A 16179-nucleotide genomic window follows, 5' to 3' on the forward strand; every position below is an offset into this window, starting at 1 on the left:
GTGAATCAAATCATATGCAGGTCTCGAAGATAACAACAGATTAGGAGCAGCTATTTTATATCCTTAACCACAAGAAGGGGAAGACTCAGTTATGTCAACAGCCGAAACATTGAGCAGCACAGCTACGAGCGAGCAGGGACATCACTCAGGTAGCAACAACTTCCCGATGCGCGCGATAAATTCAGAATCCCCGCTCTCGCCGGCTTATTCACAATCCAGACGTTGGCTGATGCAGACACGGCGAGACTAGCGTATTGGGACGATCATCGGACTATTACATTAGGAGGGGAAACGCGAGCTTATATAGCAACGACGGAAATCTGTGTCTATATAGTTCTGGAATGTGCTTCAATATACGGATATTTTTATTTGGATAGTTCACAAACGAGAAATTGAGGTTTACAAAATCAGCAAGCGGAGGTAACTCGCAGCAAAATCATTGCCCAGGTCTGGTATGGTGGTTTTCTATTACGAAGAGTGCATCTGCGAGAGTGGAGAACTTGACCGTCTGACACAAGCGTTTCAATTCGACAAGCTCGCAGGAGCTAGCACCGGGGATCTTGGTCGACTGACTGACAGACGATATAAACTGGCTTTAATTTCAATTTTTCGTAAATTCTAGGTGCAATAATGGCAGCGGAGACCTGTTCGAATCCAGCATACTCGCTCGGCAAACTCAGCTGTTTGCTAATGTCCGTGTTCTGTTTGCTGGTCAAACAATTCCCCGAATGTTCTGCAAGCGTGGGTGAGTCACGAAGTCGCATTTTCAAATTAGTGTGGGCCCTCTGTCTGGTAACCCTGTATACTATCCAGTAAATTCTTCAGTGAACGGCATTAGACATTAAAATGGCATTTTTTTAATTAAATGTACTGTCCAGTCTTATTATGAGAGACAGATAATACTAACTTCAAAATTGTTCACCTTTCTTTAAATTTGGAAGCCATTCACGCGAAGTGAATGGGGCGCCATTCTTCAATTATTTCTTTTCATCTACGCGTGGAGTTTCAGTTCCTTTAACTTGCTTTCAAATTCAATTCCTTAAAGTTACCTTTTCAAGAAAATCAAAGTTTTGTTCTCCATTATGTATTGAACAACTTATCACTAGGTTCTGATGGCAAAGAATCTCTACCTGTATGCAAACTTTCTTTGTTAAATACACACTCGCTCTGCATCCATTCAATGGATATGCTTGTTTCCGCATGTGAAAACCTTCACGCCAGAACACTGCAAAGCAAAGTCTGTGCAAAAACATCACGGAGAAATATTTATACACCACAGACAAAGGACGATTGGTGTATACTTTTTACATAGCATGACCAGGTGCGTGTTCATTGTTTCATGACGATCGTCTGTGTAGATTTAACCGCATTTGTTGATCCTTACCTCTCGTGCACGTTAAACATCGTGAGAACATCAGCCATTCGCCTCTCTAAAAACTGCCCCGCACTTGGCTTTCATACATTCTTTACCCGTGACGTATTGTTTGCCTCTGACTCTGAGCCTCATTATTAATGCTTGCTCGTCAATGTTTGATCAGGGTATATTCGGCTCAGCGCCACAGAACTACTTTACCATTGAGATAACGGTGTGTGTGTATTTTTTTTCTTTAATTCCATATCAGTTTTCATGATAAATACACAGGAAGTGTGTATAGGAGATAATAATTCTTTCGTCAAAATAGTTATTAATTTGGCAAACAAAAACAAAAACAACCACTTATCACTTATGTTGTCTTACCTAAAAAGCTACAGCAACATGGAAGTCATCGATATTTTAAATACAGAAAATACAAATATTTTTTAGTACATGGATGTCTGTAATTTTTGATAGTACAGAGTTAATCTAGTAGGCTACAATATTACGCTGCTTATCTGTGCGATGTGGGGCTTAGTATTTACTGCGTTAATTGGACTTTGGCCACTGTACGGTCCCCTCTGAAACTGTATTAAAGTCAAGATGCATATGATCTGCAGCTCGAGTAGTATAGCACGTAGCGAAACTACCATACTAAGTGCATAAGTGCTGATGATATACGTAATCCCTGGTATCGATATAAAAACTTCAGTAAGTTCATTACCCATTGTCTTAATAAGTGTAGTAAAAAAAAACAGACTCGCTTGTGTTTCTCAGGTGATTTGCTCGAACTCGAAACAATATTTAAATAGTCAATTTCCTGTCTGAGTGTACCTGAAGTTTTTTCTCAAGGAAGCCGAAAAGAATATAGTATTAGAATGCATGGGACTAAGCAAATAATTAATTGGGTATGTCATGTCAGTGTATGGACGTTCATAGATTTCTCAGATGGTATCTGTTCAAAGCGTAGCTGGAAATTGTTGATTCTTTGTGAGTCGTTTTTTAGGCGATACTGAAATTAAAGGGGAATCATTCATAAATCTATTTTAAAATATTGTTTTGTCCAAACCAATCACTCAACACGCCGATTAAATGTCTATATAGCAAATATTGCATGATCGTTATCGTTGGGGCAATGAACACCCTGATGCAAGATTACATAATCAATATTTGAGCTTCCCATTGATGGCCTTTTCCACTCTTGCGCCCAACCAAGTATTGCAATCACCATGTCAAAAACGTTTATGTGATTGAATTAGGGCTAGGAAATTCATTTATCTTTTTCGAAGCGATTGATTACATTAAGATTTTCACACAAGTCTGAAAGGATGCACGCTGTAAAAATTAGGAGCAAACTGAGTCAAATTTACTTCTTTCCTTAATATCCAAGTATGAAGGGAAAAATCAGCTCAACTTGTCGCACAACGTATAATGACGTAATATCTGTTTACAGCAGTGTTTAATGTTGTGTGTTTTGTTTGCATTTTTTTTTGTCTGCGAAATTAACATGTGAAGCTGGGACATTGTTTCGAACAAAAAAAAAAGAAAAAAGTATAAAACGTGCCGCAGTCAGTAGGCGTATTTAGGCCGTATATAGTATTTCCCGATGGAAAGGGAAACGCTATCGCATAGCCTAAACAGCTTGTGTCCAGGAAGCCAAGGGTTGTCAGTAATAACAGTGTAATTTTTTCCAACAATACTCATAATTTCGTTGCTGTCGTGGCGGGTTTGTTGTGGTGAGATGGTATCTTTTTTTTTCTTTTAGTGAAGATTTTGTTATATAGATATGATGTTTTTATGCCTATAATATCTTAGTCAACAGTTAGTGTACAGATTCAGAATGGATGTCAGAGGTGAGGTTGACCTGAATGTGATGGCAATCACATTCTGGCCCATATTGTGGATATAGTGAATAATCTCATCATTATAGGTCCTGCCGCAGTATATTGTGATTAGAAGAGGAGTGTTAAAGCAGAGAGGTTGTTACGCGAGACTAGTCAAGCCACTAGCTCAAGTCGAGATCCAGAAAGAGGCGACGCGCTTGGCTTGGCTTCTGTACAGTCTGTAGGAGTAAGCCAGTTCGGAGTTAGCTCATGTGCACATTAGCACAAAATGACTTTTTTTTTCTCAGATGGTTAGGAACTTCACTCGTTTAAAAGCGACATAATGCATCAGCTTACCCAACATAGCAATATGCCCTATATGGAACTCATGTAAAAAAACCCACAATAAACCTGTGTATAGACCAGATCGAATGATTCGTCAGCCAACACCTACGGTAAGCATCCATTTCGTTGTTTTGCATTGAATGCATTGAATGCATTATCAATAAACTCAATTTATTATTGCTAAATACCAGGCTTGATGTCAGTTGGATGTACTGGCAAGTACAATTTGTAAGGATTTCATGAATTAGATAACATCACAGACGCTTATCTCATTGAATTTAAAAACCGACATCTCTATCAGAACAAAAACCTTTTTCTGCTCATGCTCAAACTGGAACCCCAAACTGGCTTGTTCTTCGCTCACGACTGTCAGTATTAGCAACTGCGTGATGGCCTGCTTAAAAGGCTAATTATCAGCATGCTTTTAACATCTTCACTATCGACTGGCACATAAGAAGGCATTTGGCTCTATCCTCTTATTTACTCCGCCTAAGCAAAGAGGTTTCTGCGAATCCCGACGGTCGTTGACTTTTTCAGCAGTCGGTAAGGTTATCAGTGGAGATGCCATGACTGGAAAGGTCGAGCTGGAATCACTTCATTTCCCCTTTCCCACCCCTTCGATTCCTGTCGCTCAACATGATTTTCCCCTAATCTCAAATAACCAGGGCTATGGCGTTTGTGTAGGAAATGCTAAATCTTCCATGTAGAAGCGAGCGATAACAGATGAATCGCACACATTTCAGGTTAAGCAATGATATGTTTTTGTTTTGTTTTTTAGATTCCCCTTTGAAGTGAAGCAATCTTGCATGACTTGCACCTGATGGGGGATTTTGTAGGATAGGAAGAGAAAGAGCGATTTTGTTGATGTTGTTTTCTCATATCTATACATTGCTAAGTGTGGCGACATCATATCAACCACATATGAATTCTTTTTTATTTACATTTTAAGTACCGGTGTTAGCGTAGACCTACTGTAGAACCTCCGAACCTGATATTAGACTTAATGAAGATTTGATGATTAATAGTCAATATGATGATGCCAAACGCGCATTCGCTTTCAATGTATGAACCACTGATAAGTGACATTTTAGACTATTAGATGAGTTTTGCTGTTTTGCTATCAATTATGTACAAAATGTATATATTGATTATGATAGACTCGGAGACTTCTCAGTATGGTACTATAGGAGTAAGAGTCATGATTTCAGAATACACTGTATTATAGACAATTAGACATGACATTCTGAACCCATCGTTTCTCTCCTCAGTATAGACCTACATTTGCAGCATGAATTGAGTAACGATAAGATCTCTTTCACACCAAAACTGTGTTTCTTCATGAAGAAATTAAAATATTATCACGAATAATTGCAACAAAATACAAACTAAGCAACTTCCACGTTGATCATTTTTGTAATGACGATTATCTCAGCGAATGCTGATAATAGTGCCCTTCAGTTTCTCGTGCTTTTGATTTTATTTTGTTTCGGACGTGTCACTAGAATGAGTAGTGAAAATATATGATTTAATACATGTTTTCGCGGACAATCCACGACATTATACATATTTGATACGAAAACAGTCCTGGCTTATAAACTCATAAAAGATATAGCGAATAAACTTCACAATGATGAAATGAGGCCAACATCTTCGTCTCTGTTTATGCACGTCATGAGAGCGTGCCATACAGTGCATGTATACCAACGACACAAGCACAAACGCATCCTCCATAGCACTGTATATTTGGGCATTTTGAGGTCGAGTTAACCTGACCTGAGTCGACGACGAAGTACAACGTTTATGTCCGTTTACAATCGGGAACTCCCTGTGCAGTTTGCCGCGTTTGTAAATATCATGTCGGGTACAAGTACAATGTAATCGTATGTACAGACTGGATATCACCATTCCAATCTCTCTGTTTAAGCGACTTTCATTGTATCTTCGTGATACAATGACGGTTACAGGTGATATTTTACCCCAAATTAAGAGATTAAGTGATTTGATTATTAAAGATAATTCAGCCAGAATATCCACTGTAACAAGCAGATGGCATCTATTGACAGGGGGGTGCTATCAATTAGTAATCCATGATATGTAATATTATATCTTATACAAGATTAGATTAAATTAGATAAGACAAGATAAGATTAGATTAGATTAGATTAGATTAGATTAGACTAGATTAGATTAGATCAGTTAGTAACAAGTAAACATTCCAAGCCGAATGACATAAATAATAGGCAAAATAGCAGGGATATCGAGGGGTATAACAATGACTAGACGCTCCTTGCGAGGCACCTTCATCGTTCCGTAGAAAGTAGATCAGGCCAATCAAAGAGTTATCACAGAGATGAAGCTGTTTGTCGCTATAACCTCATCTGGGTACAACCCTTTCTCTCATCCCTGAGCCCCACCCTTTCTTTCTTCCTCCCTACGGTGAGGTTTATTAAAGGTGATTCCTAGCGCGAGACTGACACCACCTAATGGCGGACATCACGCTGCTCTCCATGATAGAGTTGCATTGCGGTTTTCATCTCGTCACATCGTTCTACAATCATTTCCAACGACATGAATTAACCCTGTCTGGTACGATGAAGCTTCAAACAGCCACCGACAGTGTATAAAAGCAATTTGCCCTGCAGATTTGTCGCTAACTTTTGTATCTATAATAGTTCATAACAAAGAATTTATTGTTACCCAAAGAAAATGGTGGTGGTAGTTACAAATTACAGGGTTTTAACAGTTCCCAGACTTTTGTCGTGCGCTTGGTATCTGAAAGCATGTAACTGACTGTTAAGATGACAATACATCGTCAGGTAGTCGGCGCGGTTATGCACTTAAAATGATTCGGAGTTATACCACGTACAGCCGTTTTGTTTGTTTGTTTGTTTGTTTCATTTTCTTATAACTAAGATCCGTTATCCTCCATTATGAGGCCCGAGTCATTAGAGTTTCAAGAAGCAAATGCTTACAATAATTAACTGTGGTAACAACTTCTGTATTTACATATGAATGGTAAATGTTTTCAGTCTGACGTTATATATTGAAACTGCTATTATTGCTGCCAGTACAATAATTTCAAATCTCCTTATGAAGACAGTGCCACAAGGTGCAAGCCTACACCTGTTAGGGAGATGTAATTCTAAATGTATAGACACCAGGCAGAATTTGGGGTTATAAATCTTGCTGGCCCCATTTGGATATTTTCTGTTTCTTGTACAACTTGTATACAACTATATTTATCTTTTCTCTCTTTTTTTTGTCAGTAGTTGCAGCTTTTTAAATCTCCCAGGCTTGAAATTCGGTGAAAGTGAAAGTCGCATGGCACGGTCGGGTGGCTGTCGGAAGTTGGGAACTTCCCATTATTGTGGCAAGTTATTTACAAGTGGAAGTAATAACCTTGTAAGCGTGAGATTTAGAGAAGGAATTACCTATCCGACGTGTGCCATGCATAACAGTCGTCAATGAGAATTAAAACCGATTAAATTATCGTGAGAAATGAACGTGCTATTCTTTTGAAAGTTGCTTTCCCGGGTTGCCAGAGTTGGAACGCACGAGGGACTCCATACGCCAGATAAAGTGTTCTATACGAAGACCCCACCACTGAAATGTATAGGAAGCAATGTATTAATTCTTTGGGGAGTATCGGTGTATATGTCACTTGCCAAAAGTTAATCCACATTACGCATTGGTCTGGGCCTGAGCATTTCAAAAGACCCTGATTTCCTGTAACCGGTATTCCGTTAATTCCAATCAGCCTTTCTCCAAAATGCCGTTTCACGATCACGTGATCGTAGATACATGTAGAAAAGCAAAATACTAGTAGAAGATTAACTTTGATTGATTAACTGCCATTGCACGGCTGCCACACACAGTTCATCTTCCTCTGACAACTCTGTCGATCTTCAGATCTTTAGAAAAAAAATGATTTTAAAAAATTGATGAAAATATACCCGTTTTTGAGGAATAGGTCCCTATTCCTTTTCCTTTTTATTCACTTCTTTAAATAGTTTAAATGAGTTGTGATTTGACATTGATATCAATAACTTTTCTTGCCTGAAATCTTTTAGGATTATACGAATATTGTCTACTTAATTGCTATTCTACACTCGCTCCGATCGAAAACGGTGTGTCACGCATGAGGGTCAGTACGGTAGAACGGAGAACGGAAATTAGCTCTTTCCCCCTATGTTATATTCACTTCTTGACTTATATTACAAAGCTCGGACAAGAATAGAAGTACCCTCCCACTTTGTTTGATAAGGAGATGCTGCCATTATTAACAGACTAATAAAAAGAAAACTGTGTTATTTCTGCATCCATGTCGTCACCTGGTGCAAGGAAAATGAAATGTGATCACTGGCCTACCAAGACATACGTATAACTCACGTCAAGATTATACAGTGTGATACTAGAGTATAGTGGTACACCTCATTGTTGTGTAAAATCACGGAGCTATAGCTCCATGGTAAAATAATCTAATGTAAATATAAAAATACTATAAAATACATATGAAATACGTTCATAAAAACAAATATCATGGTATTCTTGTTTCTTTAGGGTTATTTATTCTTCCTCAGTTACTTTTTATACCCTCTAGGGCTTAACGTTTTCCGTCTCGTGTCATGCAGATTTCTATTTTGATCCGTGCATTTTGCTGTGAGCACTCAAATCTTAGAATCCCCCAACCATTGTAACAGTAATGCGACTTGTAAGTTATAAAACAATATTAATAAAACAGGAAAATGGTAAGATTTTTTAGTATTGCTTCATTGCCATACGCTGGCCATACGTCAGTCAACACTCTAAAATCTGCCACAAAAACAAGCAAACAAACAAACAAACAAACAAAACGTCCACTTGGACAATGGACATCTGTGTATTTCGTGTTATCGTTATACATCCTTAGCTTGTCGATGGGAACAACGTGGGATTATTGCTAAACTCGTTATTGTGAATTGTTCAATCAGCATCTCTCATTCTATATAGCACTTTAGAACTGCTGTCGTTATTTCGTTAAAAAAAGTGAAAGTACTATGTTGACATAATATTCGTGTTTATGTGAGCTCGAAAGAACTGACGACTTGTCGAAATCCGACACCCTGTCGAGTTTACTTTTTTTAACCACCAAAAATCAACACTGTCAATAGTGAGCAGTATGAACTGCGGTTTACACGCTAAAACAATCCGTCAAGGTTTGATGGTAATGAACCACAGACGGGCGCGTTAGGCCAGATTCTACTATCAAATAGCGATTTGGCTGCTGATATTGAGAGTGTAGTGGAAACTCTAATGCCACGTTAATGACACGTTAGTGAAAGGTGAATGTACTCGTTCTGAATGCCAGTGGGGCTATCGCTGTGTGGATAAGAGGTCACGGTCGGAGATTAGATTGTAAAAGGGCGTTGGCTAGAGTCACGAAGGTCATGTGATGTCAATTCTCACCTGGCATTTTACCTATCGACAACATGTGATTAGCAGTGATGAAAAACATGGACACAATTTGTGAAGCAAGATAATAAGAAAAGGATATGGTATATAGGTGCCTACTACCACTCGTACCAGTATCCAACACTGAAATTTTAAGATAATTCATGACTGATTTCTTGATTTAGTTCGATTTGATTTGATTGGAATGGGTTGGGTTGGATTGGATTGGATTGGATTGGATTGGATTGGATTGGATTGGATTGGATTGGATTGGATTGGATTGGATTGGATTTGGGGACTTGTTTGGTTATTTAATTATTTTTCCAGATTTTTTCCTGGCATACTGACGACCGACAATAGATGGTGTATATTAGAAATACGTTCGCAGCGCCTCACTTTGATGGAATAATGTTTGAATATGAAAACATCTGGGGTTTTTTCTCTGAATAAAGTTCTCAAAAACATAATGTCGTCAATGCACTAGAAATATAGTAGGCCTATAACTGCAGCAATTGTTGTACATTCATATTTTTCGCACGATACTGCATCATAAAGACATCGTATTCGATGGGGATGAAGAAGAAAATAAATAAACGATAATAAGATTATAATACTAGTAATCAAACACTCTATTATACTAAGCGCTTAATTGCTTCATCAATGTTAAAATCAACGCGAAATAAAACCCTGTTCAGATAATGACCATGCATTCAAACAAGTATTGGAATGGTTGAAGCGTTCTGTCTTTCTGAGTCTTTGTCCATATATATATATATATGTATATATATATATATATATATATGCCTCTCTTTTTGCTCCCCACCACACACAAACACACACTCGCTCACGCTTTGTTTTTCCTTTTCTCGTAGAAGTGAAATTTGCCGGATCGTGCGACTTCGAAACGGAGGACCTGTGCGGCTATGTCCAAAGTGAGCGCGACGACTTCAACTGGAGGAGACGATCAGGGCCGACACCATCGACGAAGACTGGTCCCGATCACGACCACACCATCGGTGCCAATGGAACAGGTATGGTAGGGATCTCGTTTCTTGTCGGGCAGTTAGTCTGGCTCAAGGATAGCCAATGAAGCGTATGAAGTGGTGAATTTAGAACTATCGATTTAAAATCATAGCTTGTAGCGTGCATCGGATCTAATATTTTGAATAATTACGAACAATTTGTGACAAATAATCGTAATCAAATTAGGAAACTCCACAAAACGTGACAAAGAAATTGATGTGGCTCAGTATACACCAGTATGTACGCAGTTTAACGCAATGTGTTCAGTTTCACTTACACGTTATGTTGACTTTGAAATTATGTTCATGTTCACGCAAGCCTATGTCAAATTCATAATTATGCGTATCAAAATTAAAACCCGGTACTTATACATGGTATTAAGTCGGGTCTGGTTAATGCATTCGCAGGGCCCTATTTTGATGGAATAATGTTTAAATATGAAAACATCTGTGCTGGTGATGGGTTGTTGTTGTTTTTTATCATTATTATTTGTTCATAAAGCATGTCATCCTGTTTTGGAGTAGAAGGAAGGAATACAGGATTTCCTTTGTGAGTTATGTCCCCTGCCAATTTCCTATTATTGATATTTGGGAATTTGGCAGTGAGGGCTTGTTCTCGGTCAAGTTGTCAGTCATCCATGACTACTTTGGGTTCGGTTCGCCGTCATCTTTGCTGAGTGAAGTCCTCTCAGGGGCCATAGTGTGGCACCAAGGAGCCGCTCCCTAGTACCTCCTTGGTGGCACTAACTCATCCTTTGCTCCTGAATGTAGTCCAGTTGGGCGCAATATGCTGCGTTATTCAAGTGATGGAACATTTCCTCAACTTGCTTTCTTGGCAAAATCATAATCATACACTGCCAGGATTTTGGCTCAGTGAGTAGAGCGGCTGCCCTCACAATCGGGAGGTCATGGGTTCAAACCCCGGCCGCGTCATACCAAAAGACGTTAAAAGATGGGAGTTGCTGCTGCCTTGTTTGCCGTTCAACAGTTGAAAAGATTAGAGCAACGTCGATCTGGCGCTGCTCAGTGGCTGCCGGGCCCACGATCAATTGGGCAAAATGAATTTCCATTCTTGGACAATAAAATTTGGAGTTTATATCCAAAACAATTATTATTATTATTATTAGGATTACCCAGAATTCTACCCTCCGCCTGGTCTTCACATTCTCACATGTATCATATCCAATAATCTTTTTGAATACAAGGAAGAGGGACTACCCGCTAACCCTAAATTCAAATTCTGATGCTGCAGTGTATAATCTCACTGTAATACACTTGTTACACTATGACCATTTTGACGCTACTTAATTATCCCCAACGAGTTTCGTATCTTCTCAAGATTATTACGTTGCAAGCCAAAATGGCACCCAACCCCAATAGGAAACAAACATAAAAAACGAGGAAACTAACAACCGAAGACTCGAACAAACCATCTGATATCCGTTCCCCTTATATCAATGACTGCCCCGTAAGCCTCTGTTTTACAGCTGTATGTGCTCCAGGCCACATATTTACAGAATATTCGTATTACTGTTATTTTGTACAATGTTAATGAAATTGCTGCAAATTGATGTACTTGAAAAGTGGCATACAGAGAATAAATCAAATCAAATCAAATATTAACAAACACGCGATTATTTCGCGTTGAAGCTTACATGATGAAGATACATTATGTGTGTATTTTTTTCTTTCTGCTTTGTCAAATAATTTAGATTCGAACCGCTTATTTTGAATGAACGTTTCCTAAGTGCGTTCACCTTTGTTTTTGCGTCTGTTCCATGTGATCTGCTACAGGACACTACGTGTACATAGAAGGCACAGGCGTGCACGCCTGGAACTCCGCCCACTTAATCAGTCCCCCGCTGGCTCCACGCCCCACCTACTGTGCCCAGTTCTTCTACCACATGTACGGGGAGGACACCGGTCAACTAAACCTCCACGTCCTCGACGAAACGGTGATCGACAAGCCCGTACTCCTGTGGTCCATGCTTTGGGAGCAAGGCAACCAGTGGCTGAACACCAGTATCGACGTCCCCTGTGAGAACGGCTGCAAGGTGTGGTGATATCCGTATCTTTGTTTATTTATTTATCTATTTATGTATTTATTCATTCATTCGTTCAATTTTCTTATTTCTTTTAGTTTGCAGAAATCAGGAAACGATAGTACATTTATTCTCTGAACTCATTTTTTAATAGAAACAAACACAATGGTATCTACCGACAAGTAATACTCAGTGCGTTTGCTGTTGTTGTTCCTGTTGTTGTTGTTGTTGTTGTTGTTGTTGTTGTTGTTGTTGTTGTTGTTGTATCTTAACACGTGGACATGTCAACAGGTAATAGTACAATACATGTATTGCCAACAAACACAACGCAACAATATGAAATGTATAACGACAGAATAATACACATAAAAGAGACCGTGCATGGGATATAGATGTTAGTTCCACGAAGTCTTAGTGTATATTTAGGCCTATAAATGAAGATACAGAGTTTGCACTGCGTCAAACATAATCATATTGAAATGAAAATGATTCAATCTTCAAAGACACAAAAAAGTACAACAATGTAGCGACACCACCACAGGCTAATGCCTCGCCAATGAGTCATCACAACTTATGGCGTGAAAATAACAAGTTCGATTTTCGGGAAAGATGGTGATATTTTTTTTCTGTAGAATGTAACTGGATGGATTTAGATGTAAGTATAGTATCATTAATACCAGTTTTATATTCTCTTTAGCTCTCTTTTGAGGCTAAGCCGGGAAATGGCTTCTGGTCGGACATCGCTATTGATGATATCACAGTTACTAATGGAAGCTGCTTTGCCGAAGGTATATATGCTTGATCATTTCTCATTAATCAATACATTAAAACAAAAAGTTAATTTGGACAATTATGTTGAAGCAGCAAATAGCTAGAAGACTCCCCCCCCCCCCCCGCAACCTTCACAACGACATTCTGATTGCATCAATATGGATGTGAAGTTAGGAACAAGTGTTTCAAACAATAATGGTATGGATTTGATCCCTGTCCGCGGTATAACTATAGTAGTTATTATATCCCGCATTAAAGTGATCCTCCCACATTCGGCGCAGGTGGAAGGATACCAGTGACAGAAATATCAAAAGGACCGTGCGTAAAATGCGATGTAGGGTGGAAGAAGTTCTCATTTAAAAAAAGAAATGAAATGATACGTCAGGTTAAAAAGATGGTTGTAGGCGTCCAGGAAATGGATGTTTGCACTTTTAGTCCGTTCGCTGTTTGGATCAACTTTGTTGATTACCAAGAGCCTGAAAGTATGATTCACATATAACTTTTTTTTTTCGTCGTGAAATTATACACTCTCGGGACCCCCTGTGTTCTTTCGTCATTCGTGAAAGACAAAAAAAAAATGAAACGGCAGCTTTGGCTTTTGATTTGATTCGGTGAGACCACGTTGGAGAAAAAAAGTTCACTTTGGCCAATTACGTTGAAACAGCAAATAGCTACAGAAGACTCCCGCCCCCCCCCCCCCCTCCCACTTAACCTTCACAATGACACTTTTTGCATGATTGTGTATGTAGAGGTAGGGAACAGATGTTTCAAACAATATTGGTATGGATTTTATCCCTCTCCGGCAGTAGGTAATATTCCGCATTAAGTGATCCTCCTACATTCGGCGCGGGTGGAAGGGTACCAGAGACAGAAATATTAAATGGACAGTGGATAAAATGCGATGTAAAGAAATTTTCATCCCCCCCCCCCCCCACACACACACACATACACAAAACCCCGAATTAATACGTTCGCCTAAAGCAGTTGTTTCAGGCGGCTAGGAAACGGATGTTTGCACTTTTATTCCGTTCGCTGTTTGGACCAACTTTGTTGATTACCAAGAGCCTGAAAGTATGATTCATATATAACTTTTTTTTTTCGCCGTGAAATTATGAATACACTCTCGGCACTCCCGGTGTTCTTTCGTCATTCGTAAAAAACAAGAATGAAATGACATCTAAGGCGTTTGATTCGATGTGGTGAAACCACATCGGAGGAAAGAATGCATGATGTCATGACGTAATTTTCGTCAGCTGACGTCACTACATTCTCTACGGACCAACGCACGCAGGGCGTAGCAGCGCCGGCTTGCTGGGGTGAACGTAATTACACCGGGCCTCATGCTGCGATCCGACCTGTAAAATCTCTCCCCAGGCTCCGGCGTACTCGATCTGGTCGGCGATTCCGACATATTTAGCTGGTCGTATATTTTTGTAGTCTACCAGTTCGACCCACTCTGGTCATTGAGATCACTATCGCACACATTATTTCTGACAATATCCCGCGACTTATATCGGGAGTGCCCAAGACAATGCCAAGTTTGAGCTCTCGTTCGAAGTAAATTCACTCACTTGATGAAATAATCAACTTGTGTCTCATCATTTCGCAATTTTTAGAGCAATTATCATGACAAGAACTTGGTCTCTTTTGTAGGTAAATTCCTAAATGCCAATCCAGCAAACGCAATGTTGTTTTTCCATCATGAGGAACAACATATTGCGAACTCTTATCCGTAGCCATTACTGCGTCATTGTCAATCAGCACGGGTCAATACGTTGCGCTAAGACTCGCCATTTTCTTTCCACCCCTTTTTTAATGATCTGCAGAAGCTGTCATATACGAGTACTTCTTCTGTACTTCTCAAAACATATCAACATCTCGAAACCCTACCCTTGTCCACAACGTAAAGACATCCGCTTTGCACTGTTGTTGGTCAATTTGTCCAAATATTATTAATGCATGTATAAGAAGCTATACTCAAGATGTCTGTATTTATTGTTACAGAGGTGACAACAGTGCCATGGTCGGGAAATGCATTAATAATATTTGGACAAGAATGACAATTAAGGAGTGATACTTATTTCAGTACAAATTGCTGTCGTTCTTGTTCTTGTCGTGGTAAAAATGACTGCCATTTCTACTATACATGTGTATGTTGTTGTGGTCTTTTTCTTTAAGTCAGTTACAATGAGAAGTACATGTATTTCACTTGCTTGAATTTTTTCCCCCAGCCCCAATAGTCACGACGTCATTTCCAACAACAACAAGACTTCAGACAGAGGCTTCAACCAAGACTGTTAGCATAGATCCTGTTCCCATGAAGCCAGTCCTAGGTTCAACAGTGAATCCAACCCTCGACTACGACATCATCGAGTACAGGTACGATGAGCATTTCATCACCATCATCCTCGCCGTCGGCCTGACCTTCTGGAGCCTCGTCTTCGGGGTCATCTTTGTGCTCTTCTGCTTTTGTGACAAGCGTCAGAATGGTGGTCGATCGCGCAGACGACAGTTTGAAATGGACGTCGAGCACGGTGATCCAGTCAAGCCGGGAATTCAAAGAAACAATTACACCGAGATCGAGGAACAAGAACGCGATACCGTTGACCGCGTCGATGATAACGGCAACGATAAGTCAGTCATTCAGCCAGATGAGATGGAAAATCAGGAATCTGACGACGGTTCCATGGATTCGGAGATGTACAGCGTGCCAATCATTACGACGCCGAAACCTCCCCGGGGACCGACGCCGCCGTGTGGTTACATGAGTCTCCAGCAGGACAGTTTGAATAACAATGCGGAGTATCAGCCACTGGATGTTAGGGAAGTAATGGCGTGAACAGGAGCGCATTGGACGCTGCCGCCTGCAAAAAGGACGAGAACTTTACCTGTATCGAAAGATGCTCTAATTATATGAACAGATTCATCAGAAAAGCTGTGGAATTTATAAGTACTAGTCGAACAGTCCAGTGGTTATGAGTCTAGGGATGAGAAAGACTGCCTTTAATTGTTGAAATGAATATTAATAAAAAGAGATGGATATCCGCAGAGACGTTGCTGAGCAACAAGGATGATATGTAATAATTATGTGAACTGCGCGAATTTCTTATCTTGTTTCTATAAATGGACAGTATTCTCAAACATTACTCCAAATTATTGTATTTTCATGATGTACATGATGATGGATGAAGCAATTTCCATCGGTTTGTGTGAAGAAGGAAAGACATCGTAATAAAATGTTGTATTATGAAATGTATCAACATGAACCGACTTGTATTTCTATCAGTGTACTTGTGATTTATCCCTGAAAATGCAAAGGGACTACGATCCGTGTGAAAAAAAGTCAAATCTTTGCGTTGTTGATGAGTTTGGTGCCGTTTTAGTCTCTGTCT

At 39.6% G+C, this 16179-nt stretch overlaps 1 protein-coding gene across 1 annotated transcript; it reads left to right on the plus strand.

The window, feature by feature from the left end:
• The first annotated feature begins 226 nt into the window (after positions 1-226).
• On the plus strand, positions 227-16004 carry LOC139739423 (uncharacterized). The gene is made up of 5 exons (XM_071650038.1): positions 227-745; positions 9825-9983; positions 11769-12028; positions 12714-12817; positions 15035-16004. The coding sequence occupies exons 1-5, from the start codon at positions 631-633 to the stop codon at positions 15624-15626; spliced, it is 1230 nt and encodes a 409-aa protein (XP_071506139.1). The 5' UTR covers positions 227-630; the 3' UTR covers positions 15627-16004.
• The last annotated feature ends 175 nt before the right edge of the window (positions 16005-16179 follow it).

This window comes from Diadema antillarum, unplaced genomic scaffold (assembly GCF_040938485.1).
Source record: "Diadema antillarum isolate AM-2024a unplaced genomic scaffold, OU_Dant_1.0 seq00000798_RagTag, whole genome shotgun sequence".
Lineage (NCBI taxonomy): Eukaryota > Metazoa > Echinodermata > Echinoidea > Diadematoida > Diadematidae > Diadema > Diadema antillarum.

What these genes read in the sequence shown, in the direction of transcription:
- LOC139739423 (XM_071650038.1), top strand. Translation starts at nt 631, where the DNA reads ATGGCAGCGGAGACCTGTTCGAATCCAGCATACTCGCTCGGCAAACTC. An exon ending in CGAATGTTCTGCAAGCGTGG is followed by an intron (nt 746 to 9,824) that starts GTGAGTCACGAA and finishes CTTTTCTCGTAG; the next exon opens with AAGTGAAATTTGCCGGATCG. An exon ending in CCTGTGAGAACGGCTGCAAG is followed by an intron (nt 12,029 to 12,713) that starts GTGTGGTGATAT and finishes TATTCTCTTTAG; the next exon opens with CTCTCTTTTGAGGCTAAGCC.